Source organism: Triturus cristatus, chromosome 9 (genome assembly GCF_964204655.1).
Source record: "Triturus cristatus chromosome 9, aTriCri1.1, whole genome shotgun sequence".
Classification (NCBI taxonomy): Eukaryota; Metazoa; Chordata; class Amphibia; order Caudata; family Salamandridae; genus Triturus; species Triturus cristatus.
The window spans coordinates 92,017,223-92,036,087 of NC_140592.1; the positions used below are offsets into that span (position 1 = coordinate 92,017,223).

An 18,865-nucleotide genomic window follows, 5' to 3' on the forward strand; every position below is an offset into this window, starting at 1 on the left:
GCAAATGGCCTTTATCTAATGCAATCCGTCACTTGCGTGCCCCCCATAAGCGCGGCAGAGTTTTTTTTGCACTTCGCAAAGTTCCACATAGCAGAACTCCGGGAACTCCGCCCATTCTTGGTGGTGTAGTTGTCTTGGAAATAGCCATGTTTTCAACGGTGTTCAAAGTATATATGCTCCTGGGTACTTTTAATGTTGGTTGGTAGTGAGTTCCAGAGCTTGGCAGCTTGTACTTAGAAAGTAATGCCTCCTATGAATTTCTTATGGTAAAGTGGCATGATGAGTGGTGTAAGCCAAGTGCGTAGTTTTTTGTTTGTATTGCTTGAATTGGACTTATAAATATAGTGGTACTTTTCCTTGGGAGGCTCCATGTACCATGCAAAGTGCCTTGAACATTTCCTTTCTAGCTACAAGTAGTCAGTGGAGTGATTGCAAGACTGGTGTCATGTGTTCTCTTGGGTGGAGATGGAAAAATCGTATTGCTGTAGTCTTTTAGATGAGTTGTATTGTGCATATCATGAATGGTGGTGCATCAAGCTATAGGTTATTGACATAGTCACGTTTGGAGATTATAACTGTGAGGATTGCTTGTCGTTTCTGTTGGTATTCAAGATATGGGAAGAAGTTACATAGTGTTTTCATTGTGTAGAAGGCACTCTATGTGACATTGTTAAGATGTTGTATCAGATATAGGTCTGAATCCATGGTTACCCCAAGGTTTCTTACTTCTCTAGATATAGTTAGAGGGGCCTCATGGTCCTTAGGCCCCATGTAGGTAGGCTGGTATGTTTGCCATTTTCTGCAGGTAATACTCTTTGTCTTTTTGGTATCGAGCTTTAAATTGTTATTCATCATCCACATTCTTATGGTCCAAAGGCAGTCATCAAGTTTTAAATTGTGGAGGTTTTCCGGGTCATCTATTATTAAAATTATTTGGATGTCATCTAGATAGTTGTAAAATGTGAGGTTGAATGATCTAATCGGGTATGGTAATGGGGTTAGGTAAATGTTTAATAATAAAGGGGATATAATGCCCCCCTGAGGGACGCCACAATGTTGTGTGTGAGGAGCAGAGGTGAAAAGTGGTACCAACACTTGTTCTCAGTCACAGCTGATTGGCCAAGAATTTAATGGCCATTAGCTGAACTCCCTTCTCACCATTCACCTGTGATATGTCAATAGAATTTGCTGTGTGAAAAGATTGTACAACCGTGCAGGATATTCAGTCATGTTGTTTGTAAGCTGGTAACTTTCATGGCTTTACCTATTCTTGATACACAATTGATTGTCGCTACATAAACCTACCAGCCATTCAGAAGCAATGTCTAATCAGGAAATATCTCGATTTCAATATGGCATTGTGTTTTGATTAAGCTATATGGTTGGGGCAGAGTCATCACAAGTCAGGTATCACTTCATTTGACTGGCATTGCTTCAGCCTACAGTCTTTCTAGGACCACTGCCTTTTTGTGAACTATAGCCTAGTGAGTTCTTAATTTTGTTTGCAGGAGCAGGATAGTTTGTTAGGTTAATGTGCCTCCTGCAGAGGGGTGCAAATACTCTTCCTAGAAACATTTTATTTTTCCAGTACTGTGGACGACCTGTTGAAGTCCACTTCAAAGTGAAGGTAAACTGTATATGTCAACAAGTTGTCCTTTGCCCTAAAGCAGTTAAAACCTACCACAAGCATGCAGCCTAATGTTCTGCCCAACAATAATGGACAAAAAGCTCCAGGGATATGATGGCCAAATTGCATTACCTTCTTTGTTCCATGGTCGTAGGATACTTCTCCAGTTTCTGAAAGGCCTAGAGAATAGGAGGCTTCTGGGACTGGGTAACATTAAAAAGCACAGTTGGCTAAGAAAAATGGCAGCTGCTGCTCATGGCCATGCACAGCGAGAAGAAAGTTGCAGTTGTCATACATAGTCGATAGAGAAGGGGGCTATGGAGAGGACAAACAATATTGAAAAGTACAGAGAGGATAGAAGAGGTTCTAGAAAAGGAGAGGAATGCAGATTGAGAAAAAGAAAGGAGAATAAATAGAAAAGGCAAGAAAGAGCAGGAGACACATGAAGGCAAATAAAGACAAATTCAGCGGCAAACACAAAGGTGTAGTGGGGAAAAGAGTGAGAGTGGCAGTGAGGACAGAGATTAGAAGATGAGGAGAAAAGAGAAAAAGGAAGATAAAGCCTCATGGAGCAACATGAGAGCTAGATACACCTGAAGAAAAGGTGACAGGAGATTTTAAGTGGAATTAATAGTTCATGTTTTTGTCAGTAAAGATGTTGCAATGTGACTTAATTGCACAATTATGCACTTACGTTTGAAAAGGATCTTAGGGTACGATCCAAAAATCCCATTACATTGTGGTCTTTGAAGTCCTGTTAGGGTCAATCCATTGTTACATTGCTTTTACAAATTGCTTAAAAATTGCACCCCTTTGTTATTTGTTACTATATGCTCTTGGTGAACAGTGTGAATGCCTTCCCTTTTAATGCAAATCAATCATGTCTGCATTTACTAGTAAAATATTCCACGTCATTTAAAGTCTCCCTTTGCACCTCATTGTTCCATCAGGCCTGAAGTCGACCTCTGGTTTGCGGCACCCCTTCCAACAACTGGTCTGTGTAACTAACCCTGCCCCTGTGCTACTATTTTGCGGTGTTATATTTAGCGAGCTAGGTGTTCAGTGGAGGGTGGACAGGTCAACTCATAATCAGATCCTGTATTGTTACACAGGCTATTGAACAATGTTTTTGTTCAAAATATAGTTATATACGGAAGCTTAGTGTTACTTTTCTTTCTTATTCCTAATAGACAGAACATATATATCTTCTTTTCTTGTAGCCATGTTTTAGCTGCCGCGTCTATGAATAGTGCGTGTGCAGAGTATAAACATTTTCCTGATCTTATTTGACAGTGTATTTTAAGAAACACATAAGAAAAATATTCAGTAGTAAGAGCACAGACGAGTTAGCCTGCTTTTTTGGCCCTGAAATTGCACCACCACTCTGCCATCTGTATTGCATAGTGACCATATTAGCATACAACCAGGCCTGTGCTGTATGTAAAATTAAGAAATACTGATAGGAGTCTAGTTACTCACTCATTGTCACACCACCAGTACTCTCTCTCAGGATTGTGTATTTCACTGTTGCATGTCTGTCATCATAATCATCCCTTGTGTACTCTTCCTCTTTGCTCTTGCTGTCCTTCATGTAAATAATCTTTATCCCCAACTCCTTTCTGATGAACACCATTCCTCTCACATGCGTAAAATGGATTACCTCAGTGTAACATTGCTGGAAACTACTTGCATTAGATATTGTGATCCTGTGGGATGGTTTGAGAGGTTATAGAAATAAGGTAAAAGTATCTTAAAAGAAATGCCTGTTTTAAAAGATGCACAAAAACATCTCAACACTTGCAGCACCAAACGTTCCTTTAGCTTGAGGTGATTGGGTGTTTTTTTATGTATTTAAGTCTGGCGCGTCATTCAAAAAATCATCTATTAGGAAAAATTCAATTTCACCATTTCTACGATGGGATTGTAGGAGTAAGCCAGGGGGTCTTTTTATGGGTGCAATAATTGCATATTAGAAGTTTCGATAGTGACATGGATTTTACGGGCGCCTGAGTCCAGCAGAAGGAACTTACGTCAGAGTCAGGTTGTTGCTTGAGGAGGGTCTAGCCCTGGGAACCAGTAAGAAACGAAACCAGACAATGTCCATGAACATAACCAGGCGCTGAAGCTAAGCTTCCTAAAGAGATTTTCATGGTCAACGTACCCACTGGCAGACTTCCACTCAACTCTTTCCTCCTGTTTCCTTACATTTCTTCTTATCGAAGTTGCAATGTGGGATCTGATGGGATAGCACCTTAGTGTCCTCTATACACCACCCACTAACAATTATATACAAATATGACCATCATCTCAATAGTACTGAGGTGAATAACGAGACAGAACATATACAAAACGAATGGGAAATGTTACACATTCCTTTGTGTGAAAACACTGTGTACAATCTGTAAATTAGCTCTGCAAAACAGGAGGGCATATGTATTATGGGCCATGTGGGATATTCAAACTTTTGAAACATGAAAGGGGCAATTTACAAAAAATAAGAACTTGTGAACAGTGTACATTATACTTAATGATATAGAGAAAGTTATGTGTCTCTTCTTCGGATGTTCCTCCTGTGCAATTAACATACACACATGAAGAGTATTGTGGATGGTGCCTGAAAAGAAAAAGCAGGGACCAACATGCCTTTTAAATATGTGTTTCTAATCCGATAATGATCTTATATACGTTTGATGTCATTATTATAATGGAAATAAAATCATATTAAATCTTGATACATTAGATGTCTGAAAGATTTCATTTTCGGTTGAGGAAAACAGGCGAAAAATGAGAGAAAAACATTCTAGCCAGATTCTTTTAAAGAACCCATGGGCAATGATTTAATGAGTTTGGGCCATATGTATAAAACTTTGGTTTTGCGATTCTCAAATGGCGATTTTTAGAGAATTGCTATTTGAGAATCGCCAATTGCTATGTATGTAGGATTTGCAAAGAATTTTGCGAATCCTACATATTCCTTAATTGCGAATCGCAACTTGCAATTCGCAATTAAGGAATACCTCCCCATTCATTCCTATGGGCCTAGAGGCCCATAGGAATGAATGGGAAGACATTCTCAATTTGCGATTCTCAATTAGAGAATCGCAAATTGAGAATGCAATTTCAAGGGTGCCAGGGTGTCAAAAGGACACCCTGTTGCACCCCTGAAAGGTACATCTGTGCACATGTGGCACACATACATGCCCTAAGGGCATGTATGTGTGCCACATGGCACTTTGAAAAATGCAAAAAAGTGAATTTTTCAAAGAAATCGCAAATTACCACCAACTTGAAGTTGGTGGTAATTTGCGATTCCTTAAGGCCAAATTGCACTTGTTCTGGGCCTCTCACATTGCATTTAAGGAATCGCAATTTGCGATTCCTTAAATGCAAGCGCAAAATAAGGAATCGCACATTTTGCGATTTCTTACTTTGCGAGGCTGTTTACCTTTCATACATCCCACTTAGCTATATTGCGATCGCAAACGCCAAATTCTGCGAATTTCGGCATTTGCGATCGCAATTTTGAATGATACATATGGCCCTTTGTCTCTCTAGATACACCCACATGCAGAGATTCTTCACACATTCATCAATCTAAAACAAATTCAGATACTGAGCCTCAACAGATAACTGCTTAACTTAAGCATTCTATTACTTTATCTGAGTCCTGTGTCTTCGATGACCCACATAGAATTGCTGACATCAACTATGGCTGCTTTCTAAATCTTTTTGGGTCTATTGGCAACACCTTTCTTCCTGAAATATGTTTGTTTCTTCTCGTCCCACAGAAATGCCTCGGGACCAAATTTTGGATCCACAAGTCTTTTGCTTGGTGCTGACTTCTCTGGAGATCCTGGTATGATAAAATACCTGCGTTATCAGTAAATGGATTTATACCTATGAAGCATCTTTACTTTTGGTTTCACTTTCATGAATGGATATATATACACATTTGGATTATAAAAACGCTGAATTTGGAATCTGCTTGGTTTTGTTGCACCATTTTGAGTGGTCAATCGGAAAACCAGTCTCATTGAGTTATGTTTATTTCACCATTAAGTGAAAAAATATGGTGGAAAGTTCTTGTTCCATGGAAAATTTGAATTCAAGTTGTTATGTATTATCATTTTTGCACTTTAAAGTGGTTATGTTCAAGCTGCTTTGCACTTTTATTTGGTTGTACTTTATACTATATATGCTTCGTATTTGCAAAGATTACGCAATCCATAAGAACTAACAATGATGACAATAAACTAGCTCTTATGATAGCCATACGAGCTTGCACTAGAAGAGCAAAAATTAGACTGACAATGTGAAAATGTAAATGTGTGAAGACAAAGCAAGATTTTATCACAAATTGTTATTTGAATGTTACAGTTATGTGTTCAGGTTTGGGCATCAAAGTAAAAAAAGTGCAAAACCGAAAAGACAAACATGGCAAAACATCATAAAATATGAAAGAGCTGGTAATTAAGCCAATAATCTGGATTGAACTCCAGCAGTATGTTTACACTATAGATATTCCCACCCTTTGTGTATGCCTACCGTGCTGGTAATGAGAGCGTAAACAACACCTCCATAACTGCTGAAATGAGCTATTGAAAACATTCGGACATTTTGGCTTTCAAATTTTGAAGTGACAACAGATCAAATAGTTGGTAATCCTAATGGGAAATATATTTCCTGGCGGATCTTTAATGCTAACGAAAGATGACATGGATTCATATTCTAACCCACTGTTCTCAAGAGGTATATTTTAGCCTTGGGCAAATCATTTATATTGGTTCAAGAGACTATTGAATCTCTCACTGGCATTTGATCACATTAAACGAATCAATTGTAGGTGGAACTGCCTCAAATGCCCTTTCATAATATTACTTTAAGAAGAAGGCAGGTTCTAGGCGTTTCTAGGTTGATTGACCACTAAAGTTATCTAAGAAAAAACACTTTTTTTGTGACATGCAAACTTGGGGCAGCAGGTTAAGTGGCCAAAGCTGAATCACAAAATGTCTAGGTGTTACTTAAATATTAAATTGCATCAAACTTTAATTCTAGTTTGAGTTAATTCAGTTTGCCCAGGTGTAATAAAGCATATCAAGTGACAGATGTTACGATTGAAAAGAAGTAGTTTGTCGATTACAACCCTATCAGTGCCAAAATGAATGAACCTGCCAAGAGACTATGCCACTCTCTAGTGGTTTTGACGTGCACTTTCTTTTGTTCTGATCTTGAAATACAAAAGAAATAGATCTTTAGTGAACTCAAGCATGCTGTCCACCTATTTTTGGAATGTTTATGATACCTAGTCCAGAAATTAGTGTAAGATTTAACACAGATCAATAAATTCAACTTTCCTCTGATGTTCAGAATGGCATACTAATGGCATTCTCTGCCATTTTCTAGAGAGTCCCAGTGAATTGTCTGTTAAAGAAGCCAAATGCGCCATTACAAATTATTAAGTGATGCATTGTGGTACTACGGGTTAGAGTAGACTATGCGGAACCTGAAGGATATTTCCCACCTCCGCCTTTCATCTTTCCTAGGATGATATGATGAATTTTGCAGCACTAATGCCTATTAATTACTTGTCAGTATACAATCCGTTCTGTAGTGTGACATTTATAACTTGCCATATTAATTCTCACCATCAATCAGTGAGCCTAACTAAAAGTAAGTTTTACATTATTTCAATAAATTGAGGTAGTTGGAGTGTAAAATGCTTTTAGTTCCTTCACTATGTTTTCCTTGTTAAATCTTAGAAAGTATGTGACTTTAATCGAGTACTTTGGGACCAAGCGTAATGGTGAATTGGGGCAGTAGTTAAAGGCACAGTTGCTGCGTGATTCTTTGTCAAGTGTTAGTGTTACCCAGTTCTTTCCTTAAAAAAAAACAGTACTTAGCTTGCTGGGACTTAACCCCTTTGCCGCGGCACGAATTTTGCCGCGGCGCTGGGGGGGTTTGGGGGCAGCGCGGCGCCCCCATGCTCGTGACGGAACCACTCCGTCATGAGCCACGGGCGCGCTGTGCTCATGACGGAGTGGTTCCGTCACGACTCCGCCCACTCGCGCTAATCGCCCGCACAGGCGGGGAATCAGCGCTGCATGGGCGGAGCGGCCGCCAACGGCCGCAGCATGACGGAACCACTCCGTCATGAGCACATGGCACCCGTGGCTCATGATGGAGTGGTTCCGTCATGAGCAGGGAAGGGGTTAAAGGTCCCAAAGGTCCCAGTGTGTATAGTGCTGTTGGTAAATAGCCACCCAGGAGGCATGTAAAGATCACTTTAGCATTGAGTCAAGACGCTTTCTTTGATATCATTCAGAGAAGATCCGGAGTCGCCGTTTTTCAATCAGGACTAGAAAGGACTGGTGTACTGAGAAATCACAGAAACACTTCTGAGAATGTATGCAGAGGGATGCCACCATGAAGTTAAACTTTTGACAAATGATCCAGCCTGAAAATTCAGTTTTTAGGAGGAATGGATTGACAATTCACAAGATCAGTTCGGAAGCGTCTCTAATTTAGGTAGGGTGTTTGATTCATGGTTTGAGAAATCACGGCAAGTGATAAATTAGTGCAAAGTTCATCTAAATGTTTCATACAAATGCAGTGGATGGCTGCTTGATTACCTTTTTTTTCCATTTAGATGCATCAGGTCCATATTCGCCCCCTATTGATGGCAATGCTGCTTCTGCTCCGCCCTCTCACTTGATGGACAATATAACTGGGTATGAAGGGATATCAGCAGGTGGTGAAGGTAGGTGTAAAACTAATTATATGCGTAAGATAGACTTCAGAAATACAGTGAAGGTGACTGCTTACCTTGTTAATATTTTGGTTGTCATCATTTTGGACTTCAATATTTTTTCAGCATAATATTTAGAACTTGATATTCCAGTACAATAGCATTTCAGAGTATTTGTAAATTATGTACCTCCCTTCTATTCTACCTTTCTTTAAAAAAATATATATATATCTATAGTTAAATTGTTGTATGTTTGCAATACCACGGTATCACCACTATTTAAAAATACTAATTTAGAGGCAATAAATTGGGGCAACTTTGGCCCCATTTCCCTGCTGCCTCTTTGTGCTAAGATCCTTGAGAATCCCAAACTGAGCTACACTCTTCTCAGTTTGAGTTTCAACTTGAACACAACACTGGAATTGTGTTGTTAGCGGTTACTGGACATCCCAGGCGGGAGCTGAACAGAGGGGGTTCTGGTGCTCTTGCGGATTTTAGGGCCACCTTTAACGGCATATCCCATCAGGCGCTTCTCAAGAGACTAGCAGTTGTGGGCATTGAAGGAATCACTATTTCATGGTTTCAGTATTTCTTGGAAGAGTGCTCTTTTCAGGTGATGGCTATACCCTCTGAATCACGGGCATGCAGATTACCTCATGGAGTTCCCCAAGGCTCAACTCTGAGTCTGACTTTATTTAGCAGTTATGTCCATCTGTAGGCAGAGCAAAGTTACTTTGGCCAGGGCTGAGTAATGTGGCCATGCTTATTTATTTATTCTTTATGTATTGCAGTTGACGGTCATTCACTGCTGCTATTGCAATTGTTGCACAAATTATAGTGGGGGGGGACTGATCCTTTAAGTGTTTTTAGAGTGATTCTTAACTTTTCACTAACTATGGGGGGAAACTGAACTTTTAAGTGTTTTTGGAGTTCTTCTTATTTTTGTACTGTATTAAGTGAAAACTGCGTTAGGACTTTGCCAGACAGCTATATTAATAGAGACATTATGGTCCACCATTTTTGTTTTCGGTCTAGTCTCTAAATGTAGAGGGCTATTTGATAAGGGCTCTTTAATAATCTTGCTGATTTATTTGTGAACAAGATTAAAAAGATTCTAGAGAATATAGGAAAAACTCACCAAATGACAGATCATGCCCCACAGCTCCCCTATCAGATGTGAAAAATTAAGCATCAATGCCTGTAATATGGCCGATATCCGGGTTTTTGGAGAGCGTGAGCTGTCCTATGATGAAGCATGACACCTGGTGGTGTGTGAGAACATCCCGTAACATTTTTTTTGTATGTCCATCTTTGGAAATTATGTTGAGTAGAACAATGAGGGATACATAACTATGAAAAGTAAGAACTCTCGGGTAGCTCTTTTTGACTGGAAACATTGTGTTTGGAGGCCATCTCACCCTTGAGACTCCATAGCATCTGTTTATATGATATCCCAGTCAGCCATGTTTAAAGACTGGAATCTTCGAACCAAAGTCTGAGGACTGTTTTCGAGCAATAGCAATGTCTGCCACCTCTGGTTTACCCCTAGATTGTGTGGAAAGATATCGCTGATGAATTAATCTCCCCACTACTACAGATATGTAACCAATCATTGGAACTAGGCTATGTCCCACAGGCCTGGAAAAACGACTTAGACACCCCCTTACTGAAAAAGCCCCTTGCGGACCCTCTGGTTCTTATTAATTTCAGACCAATATCATTACTACCTTTTCCAGTAAAAATCCTAGAACAATATATGAGCAAAAGGCTATCCATGCATCTGGAAGAACAAAAACTCCTAGAACAGGATCAGTTTGGATTTAGACACGGACATGGAACTGAATCAGCACTGTAGAGGCACTGGATGAACTTCAGATGTGGGTGGACAGTGGTTTGTCAGCGGTCCTGGTATTATTGACCTATCAGCCGCATTTGACAGGGTGAATCACAAAATATTATTGGCAAGATTAGCTATGAATTGAGTCAGTGATACAGTACTGAAGTGGATATGTTCATATCTGTCAGAGCGCTGTCAAGTGTTTCCCTACCCCCTTACTGCTCTGATTTTTTTAAACGGTCGAACAACCTTGGAGTCCCACAAGGATCAGCATTGAACCTAATTCTTTTTAACATTGATATAAGCGGCCTCTAATATAACCTTATAGCCCACCGCAGCGGGCTATACCGGCCATTAAAGGCCCGCTCCAGCGTTAAAGGCCCGAGCTGAAGGCAAGGGCCTTTAACAAGGGAGCAGGACTTTAATGGCCGGTATCGCCCAGCTACGGAGGGCTATAAGGCTAATAGAACATTCTGCCACTAGAGGGCAGAATGTTCTAACAAATAAAACAAAGGCCTTTCGGAACCCGAGGGGGGTTAAGTCCCCTTGGGCTCCTAGAGGCCTTTGTAAAACAACATTGGAATGTTGGAGCTCCGGGCTTTTACTGGCCCGTAGAAGCTTGGAACACTCCATTGTCTTCAATGGAGTGCTCCACATTCCAATGTTATAATAACTCTTAACTTATTAAATATGTTGATGACACACAACTGATTCTGTCTATAGAAAGCAATAAACCTGATGTTCTAAACTCCTTCCACAATTGTATGAGTGATATTGTCAACTGGCATGACAAGAATTCCTTAAAATTCAGTGGGGACAAAACTGAGTTTCTGTGTTGTTCAGCTAACAGAGTTCCCATGAAACTTCCTTAAATTTTCTAGCCACTGACAAAAGATGACGAACTAAGAGACTCAGAGACAGTTTGCAATCTGGGGGTCATTTTAGACAATAAGCTGTCCATGGAGATCCATGTTAACAACGTTAATGCTACCTGTTTTGCAATTCTTCGGTCTCTAAGGAAACTCCTGCCGCTGCTGCCCTCTCAAGCTAGAACTTTGATTGTGCAAAGTGTTATTTTAAGTAGGCTTGACTACTGCAACACTTTGTTGTTAGGAACACCGAACTTCCTGGTAAAAAGGCAGTACCGTGTTCAAGCAGCACCTGCAAATTTGGCATTAAACAGGCCAATAACATCCTCTTTATCCAGCACTTTGAAGGAACTCCATATGCTTCTGATGAAACAAAGGATAGCCTTTAAATCTCTTTGCATAGTTTTTAAAGCACTCCAACTTAAGGGCCCTTTGCCCCTGCAATGAATATTCAAAAGATGTGTCTCAGGGAGGAATCTCGTTCCGCAATTGCAAATCTTATCTGTTTTGCAAAATTTCAGAAAACAAGGGTGGTTGAGCGTTTATGGTCAGAGCAGCTCAGCTCTGGAATAAGTTACCAGTCGCTTTAGGTTCTGAAATTGATCTACTGTACTTTAGGAAAGCTGTAAAAAACGAGCTCTTTCCTGTGTAATTAGCATTTACTGATCTGGCTCTTCTCGATAGCAGTCTGTCCTTTGCCTAGACAAAGCTCCAGCACTTGGATACCTGTATGATGATAGTGCGCTATATAAATAGTATAAATAAATTAGTAAATTAGCAGATACAGGGTAAAAACATGGTCTGTCTCTTTACTCTTATTCGGATGACACTGAAATCGTCATATAATTTCCCCTGATGGATAGCACTTCATCCAACCTGTGAACTGAATATGCCATAACTGTCTTAAAATAATTGAGGGTAAGACAGACGTTTTACTTTTAGGAACCCAGTCCTTCTTATGGGGTCTTCACTGCTGGCTGGAGTTGGGTAGCTGTACTGTTCCCAGGAAGGTGATTAAGGATGTAGGGTGTACTGGTTGGATGACAACTTACTTGGCTATGGAGCAGAATATTACCAAGGTAGCTTCATGCTGCTTTGGCCTGCTCAGATGCTTAAGAACGATCCTATGGCTCCTACCTCCAGGAACCGATGAACTGTTGTTTAGGCCCTTATAATTTCTTGACAGGACTATGGCAATATTCTTTATCTGGGCACAACAGAGTCCTGGATAAAGCGGTTGCAAATTGTTCAGAATGGGGCTGCCCACCTACTTTGCCATATTACTTGTAGTGTGTCTGTTTCCCAACATCTTTGCTCACTGCATTGACTTCCTATAGCTAAAGGAATTAAGTATAAAGTGCTATGTGTTTAAAGCTATGCATCATGCTGGTCCTCCATGTATTCGTTCCTTGATTCATTCGTGCATTCCCAGGCGAGAACTTCGGTCACGTAAGACAGAGCAGGCGGACTTTTCTTTTTTTGGGCCTAAGTTATGGAATTCTTTGCCTGTCACTCGTCGCCTTTGCAACTCCTATGCGCTGTTTAGGAAGATAGTTAAGATAGTTAAAACCTTGCTCTTCTTGACAATCTCTTTCTTGTTTCTGTTCTTAACACTTTAGCGATGAGAAACCCCAGTGGGGTAGGCATGCACTTTACAAATCTGAATTGAATTGAAAATCTTCAACAGTCCATTTGCTACATAGGCAAATCAGATATAGAAACTTTGAACGAGTAGAAATCAATCCATGTGTGTAATGAGGTGCTGGGGAGTAACTCCTTAAGCCCCTATTAGAAGCCTTGAGTCCAGCAACAAAGTTGCTTACCTAATCTCATATTACCCGTTCATTTCTTTGCCCATTTCTATCCACATTGATTCTACCTGGACTCCAAATCATTACTCTTGCTTTCCTACTATGGCTCCTCTTCTAAATGGTCAGCAAAGCAAATGATGACTTCCTGGTCATCCAGAATACCTGGTCGCCAGATTGCTTTTGATGCCCAGGCATAGGTCCTTTTTGTCTGTCCCAGGATAATCAACTGATTGGTTGTCATTGCTCCTGACTAAAGGGTGATGCCCAAATTCAGACTTTATGCTGAATAATTGTTCTTTGTTGTATTGTCCTTGATTAACTGCATTAGTGTCTCATGCCACGACCGCTACTATTTTACAGCATGCATCTCTAATGAAAAAGACCTAGCTCTATTAATTTTATGTGACTGTTTTCATCTTATCCCATCCATTCCCAACAAAAGGATGGTTTGGCCTGCATTAAAAGGGTAAAGGGCACAACTGCAAATATTTTAGAGCTCTCTTGCACTAAACTTTAGAAAATAATTTCACACGGAGTCTGAAAGCCAATATTGTTCTGTAGGGGTTGCTTAGGGACATCTTGGGTCTTTTTTAGTAACAGTGCAGGGGTGTGGAGTTCAATAAAATATGTACTTGTCCATGGGGCAGGTTGCTTCATAAATCTACTTTGTGCTGCACGGGGTTGGGCCTACTTGTCCTATGGGCAAAATACATGTGAAAACTTGTTGTCCATGACCCCAAACAGTATGTCCTGGGCGTCGGCCTATAGGAATTCCACAACCCTGCAGTGCAATGTCTTGCAAACATTTTAGGGGGATGGCAGGATACTGGCCTGCTACTCTTACCCAAGTACCGTTTTGACCTAGCTGCATGTGGTACAAAGGATGTAGTAGACTGAAAGGGGCCATCCTTTAAAATTGTCCAAGGTTCCTAGATTAAATGGGGGGTGGGGGCTCCCTAAAAATCCCTATGATGTTTAAGCCTAAAATCCTACCACCCAAACTACAATGTGTCCACCCACAAAATAATTCTTGGGCAATACCTAACTTACTGCAGCATATTTAGCTACACCTAAGGAATTGAAAGGTTGTCCGAAACATACAATGCCTCAACTACAGCGTCAACTTTGCAAGAATCTCTTTGCCTTTTCCACTTGAATTGATTATAATATCTTTTTTGCAGGTGGAAAATGTTTTCCTCCACCATCATACCCAGGATCAGGCCCTGGGGAAGCTGCTGCTCCCCCAGATATACATTGGAGGTAAGACTTTCATGTGAATTACTATATCATTACATTTGTATTTCTTTGTTGACTGTTCCTGGGACACTAAGAAAAGATTGATATTGGTTTCTCCTCTGTGGTGACTGCATGTCAGTTGTATGTGGAAAACAATACTTTATCTTAGGCTCATTAAATGGAAATGTACCAGTTGCACAAATATTAATGCCAAATGTAATTTTTTGTGGGTATTATTAACTTTTATTGAGCGACAAGTCTTGAGGCCTGTCAGACTCCAGGAGTGTTACTCCACATTACGCATCATAATTGGTGTAAAGCTTCCCTTAGAGTCTTGGAGAGGGTACTTTTTATGGGTAACATTCTTTACCACTGGTATTATAAGACCACAGTCCTATTTCACTCTAAATTAGATATCCAAGTGACTCCTGTCAAGCACTTGACTCTCTCACGACAGCAATACTGAACACTCAAGGCTGACATGAGGGGTAGGGGCTTAAAGACTCAGTATGACACAGTTAGACAACACTTAAATCCAGTTAATGCTTCACTTGATAAAAAGTGCAATACTTTACTATCAACTAAGTAAAATAGTACGCATATGAATATGATACACATGTCATGGAGTCACATTCGAATCGAGCGAGAACACCACCATTTTCCATGTTCACGTTATATTGACATATTTTCTTGTACACTGAACATTGACATTTGACACACATTTCATTGCATGCCCGTGTAGGATAATATTCTCTGAAATGGCTTTGCTTACATTTTCACTTTGTAGGCATATTATCATTACCTTGAACCTTCTGTACAAGGACTAAGTTCATTATGCAGAATGTTGTTGCTTATTTTTGTCTGCTCAGAGACAGAGCTATCACAATATAATAAGCAATAGCAGCCTGAAAGGGCTTCGGCATGTCAGCATGGGTGATGTTTATTATAGAAACAGCATCACTTCTTTGTTTAGTTAGAGGAGCATTTCACCGGCACTAAAAAGGAGACTCCATGCCGGAATTCCATCACAGCTAATTCCTGTTTACCTCTGCGAGGGAGGATATCCAGCTTTCGACCAAGACGGACACTCTGATGACACTTACTTACCCACAGGTAACAGGAAGTTTGATCACCCTACAGGGATTTGGCAGATTCACCCACCCTAGACATACTAGGATAGGTAGCGCTAAGTAGGAGTACAATATATACTACAGTACTTATATGCAAGCATATTTACACTATTTCGGCACAATGGTTGAACTGTTTATCTTTTTTACCATTCTCGTAATGCTAATTACGTTATTCTGTTTCCTTCTATTGGTTATTGCAGCGCATGTCTTTTTTAGAAAAATTACAATGCTTCAATAAATATTGAAAGGCCTTGCTGAGTATTTCTTGTGTAACTCTTTAGGTATGCATGAGTAACCAAACGAAAGGGTTCTAGATCTAGTACCACGATTCCTTTCGGAGTCAGGGTTGTCATGTTCTGAGGTTAAATAATCAGTTTGTTACCTTGTCAGGTTTGGGGTACAGATGGTGCACTGACCAATATATCCTGAGGGTGTGCATGAAATGAATCTAGCACAATCCTGACGTTTATGTTGTCCTACAAATGCACAGTTTTTACTGAGGAAGTATAAGCCTTATGACACACCAAGAAAACCAGAAAGTCATTGCACCTTCATAACATATTAATAATTTCAGAGTCCAGATAATATGTCATGTTATATAAAGAACAGGACTTCAATATTAGGTAATTAAAGTAGTACCTTTATCAATTTGATAGAAACAGGAAGCCAGAAGGTCCTAACAAAATAAGGGTAAAAGATACAACTGCAAATATTTTAGGGTTCTCTTGCACTAAGCTTTAGAAAATAATTTCACATGGAGACCGAAAGCCAATGTTATTTTGTAGGGGTTGCTTAGGGACATCTCAAATCGTTTTGGAAACAGTACAATTCCTTGCAAAAATATGAGGGGGATAGCAGGATGCTGGCCAGCTACTCTTACCCAGGAACCTTTCTGACATAGCTGCCTGTGGTTCAAAAGATGTAGCAGAATGAAAGGAGTCATCCCTTAAAATTGACCACAGTTCGTAGATGAAAAGGGGGTGTCACTAAAAATCTGTCTAAGCCTAAAATCCCATCACCCAAACTACATGTGCTTGCACAAGAGAGGTCTTGGGCAATACCTGTAGTGCCCTGGGTAACATATTAACCAGTCACTGGTATCTGGTTGAGGCTGCAGGGTGCAATCTCTTGAGCCCAGAGTCCAGTAAGAATCCAACTGGACGCAATGTTGGGGTCAGTGATTAAATAGTGGGCCAATCCTCGCTATATGCCCCTTTAGGTGCCTTGTGGGATAGGAGGTCTGTATCTCAGCACTCACCACTTACAGTAAATATTGTGCTGTGGTGAAGTCATCAAAGTGACCGTAGCACCACACAATCACCTGGACCACTTTTGAGTTAGTAGTACCTGCATCCTTGACCAGTAATTCCTTAGGAACCCTAGCTGTTCCAGCAGCTGTGGAATCATGGTGGCATCTTCAGATAAATGGAAACAGACTCTGTGCCAGGGTTTGAAGACTGACTGTCTCCTGGTCCAGCAGTAAGATTTGGATTTTCCCATCCGGCTCCTTCCAAGAAGATTCTCCATAATATTATATGTATCATGATGTAGTTGAAAAGGAAAAGAGTGGAAACTAGAAGTGAATTAAGCATGTTGATAAATTATAGGAGAATGTGTGAAACTGAACACCCTGGGTACTACTTGTAAAACATATGGTGTTTGGCTTAATTTTGGGGTTTTATTTTTACGGGGGGAGGGGGAGATTTACTGTTGCCTGTCTCACCCTGGGGAAGAAAGAAGGTGTTGGCATCGTACATTGAAATTCGAGGCATGCCTTGTCACCTCATCTGTTACATTTCACATTTGACACGTGGGGCTTCGTGAATTTTAAGTTCATTAGAAAATACGTGAACGTATTGTAAGAGATAGACTCTTTGGCATCAACACAATAAAATGTAGTTATGTATTCTTTATTTTCTAATTAACCACTATTAATTAAAATAAAAAAATTAAAACAATATTCAGTAAATATGCAGCACTTTTCTGTCATTAATTCATATTAATCTTCCTAATTCTGGCTGAAGAAAGAAGGGGTTGTAATTGCAGATACACTACTGAGCATTAAATATCTTCATCTAGATCCTGGAAGCCAAGGCAAGCACTTTAACGTATAATCTATTTCTCAAAGTCTAGCCGTGATGGGGCAGCATCAATCTCTAGCTGGGCAGTATCAGGTGGAGAGGATTTGACGTGTGTGGTAACAGTGGCAATAATTCAAACTCAGAAAGGGAAAATGGAACTTCAGTCTTTACGCACATATCTGCCTTTGGCCTCTCCACTGAGTCGCATACCTGTGCTTCTATACACATAGCAACCCTGCTAAGAAGTGCCAGAAGTGTCCCACAAAATTATACTAGTTTTCTGATAACTTTGAGTAATTCTCACATTACTCACCATTGTCCTGTTAGTAGTGTAAGAGGCGAGTCCAGACTCCATGATGACTTAGTCTTTGTAATTTCTGCTAAGACTTCGAACAAGCGCTGTGCCTTCAGCACTCAACATATCTACAGACCCGCACAAACAATGCATTGTCATACTTATCACAAACACACACTGCACTATAAATAAACCTGGTGTATTTAATTTAGCACACATTTTTCTCCTTCTAGTATTCCTTCAATTACTGAAGATACTGCAAAGCAAGCATTTATACAGTTTGCCAAGAGCAAGTGCTGCTACAGAAGTGCTCCTGCCAAGGAAATGGTGTTTCGCGATTTCCATCCAGTCAGCACATACAGAGTATGTACTACAGAAGGAATTATCATACACCTCCTTCCAGAATCCCTGTTAGTTACTGGGTGTGTCTGAGGATGCCATTACAAATGTTGAGGAAAGCAATAAATGTATGTTGTGTGTGCAGTGAGGGTGTTCAACAACCTCTGTGTATGCTCTAGAATCCCTACAGAAACTTTGACATCTTTGTTGTAGAAGTGCCTGCCTATTGATTACATGGGTGTTTTTGTGGCTTGGCTGCTTGTATTTGGCTTTGAGGGTTAATCTCGTCTGTTTCTTAGCCAGTATTTGTTTGCTAATGCACAGGGCACTCATCTTGTGATATGATTATGAGGAAGAACTAATGAGGAAGAACTAAATGCTTTATTGTATAGTTAATAAAAACCATTACAAAATATAAATACGACAATATACTAAGACACAAAGAATTTACACTACTGTAAACATGATAAAAGATAAAAAATGAAGATAGGAACAGATGACTTGCAACCGTAAGAAATAACATATTCCAAGTTCAACAGTTTGCTAATAATTTTTGCTTTTTCTCAAAAAGTTCAATGAATTTGATTGTCCTACAAATGAATTGTGGGTCTACTGTACATAAAGTTTGTATGACAGCGGACCGACATGTACGTGTTCCGTACTCCTTGAACTTGGTTTTCAACCAATTCCGACGTTCCTGTGTAAGAGCCGGGCATATACAAATCAGGTGGACAAAATCTTGTCTTGCTGCGCCACATAACCCGCACCCTTCACTTTCTTGGGACTTCCACTTTGGCTGATCGGCATTAGTTGGCAGGTTGCCCAACCTTATTGTGATATGATTAGAGATCAGTACTCTGCTCAGTTCAATGACTATTTAATGTTTGGAAAGATC

General features: G+C 40.1%; 1 protein-coding gene across 2 annotated transcripts in view; it reads left to right on the forward strand.

Moving 5' to 3' along the window:
• LOC146797466 (protein SSUH2 homolog) overlaps positions 1 to 18,865 on the forward strand; it is a 223,024-nt gene that overhangs the window by 109,904 nt on the left and 94,255 nt on the right. For both annotated transcript variants that reach the window (XM_085624493.1, XM_085624492.1), the window contains exons 2-5: positions 5,416 to 5,483; positions 8,274 to 8,384; positions 14,071 to 14,149; positions 17,865 to 17,994. In XM_085624493.1, the coding sequence (XP_085480619.1) occupies positions 8,339 to 8,384; positions 14,071 to 14,149; positions 17,865 to 17,994 (255 nt within the window). In that variant the 5' untranslated portion in view covers positions 5,416 to 5,483; positions 8,274 to 8,338. The remainder of the gene's footprint in view (positions 1 to 5,415; positions 5,484 to 8,273; positions 8,385 to 14,070; positions 14,150 to 17,864; positions 17,995 to 18,865) is intronic.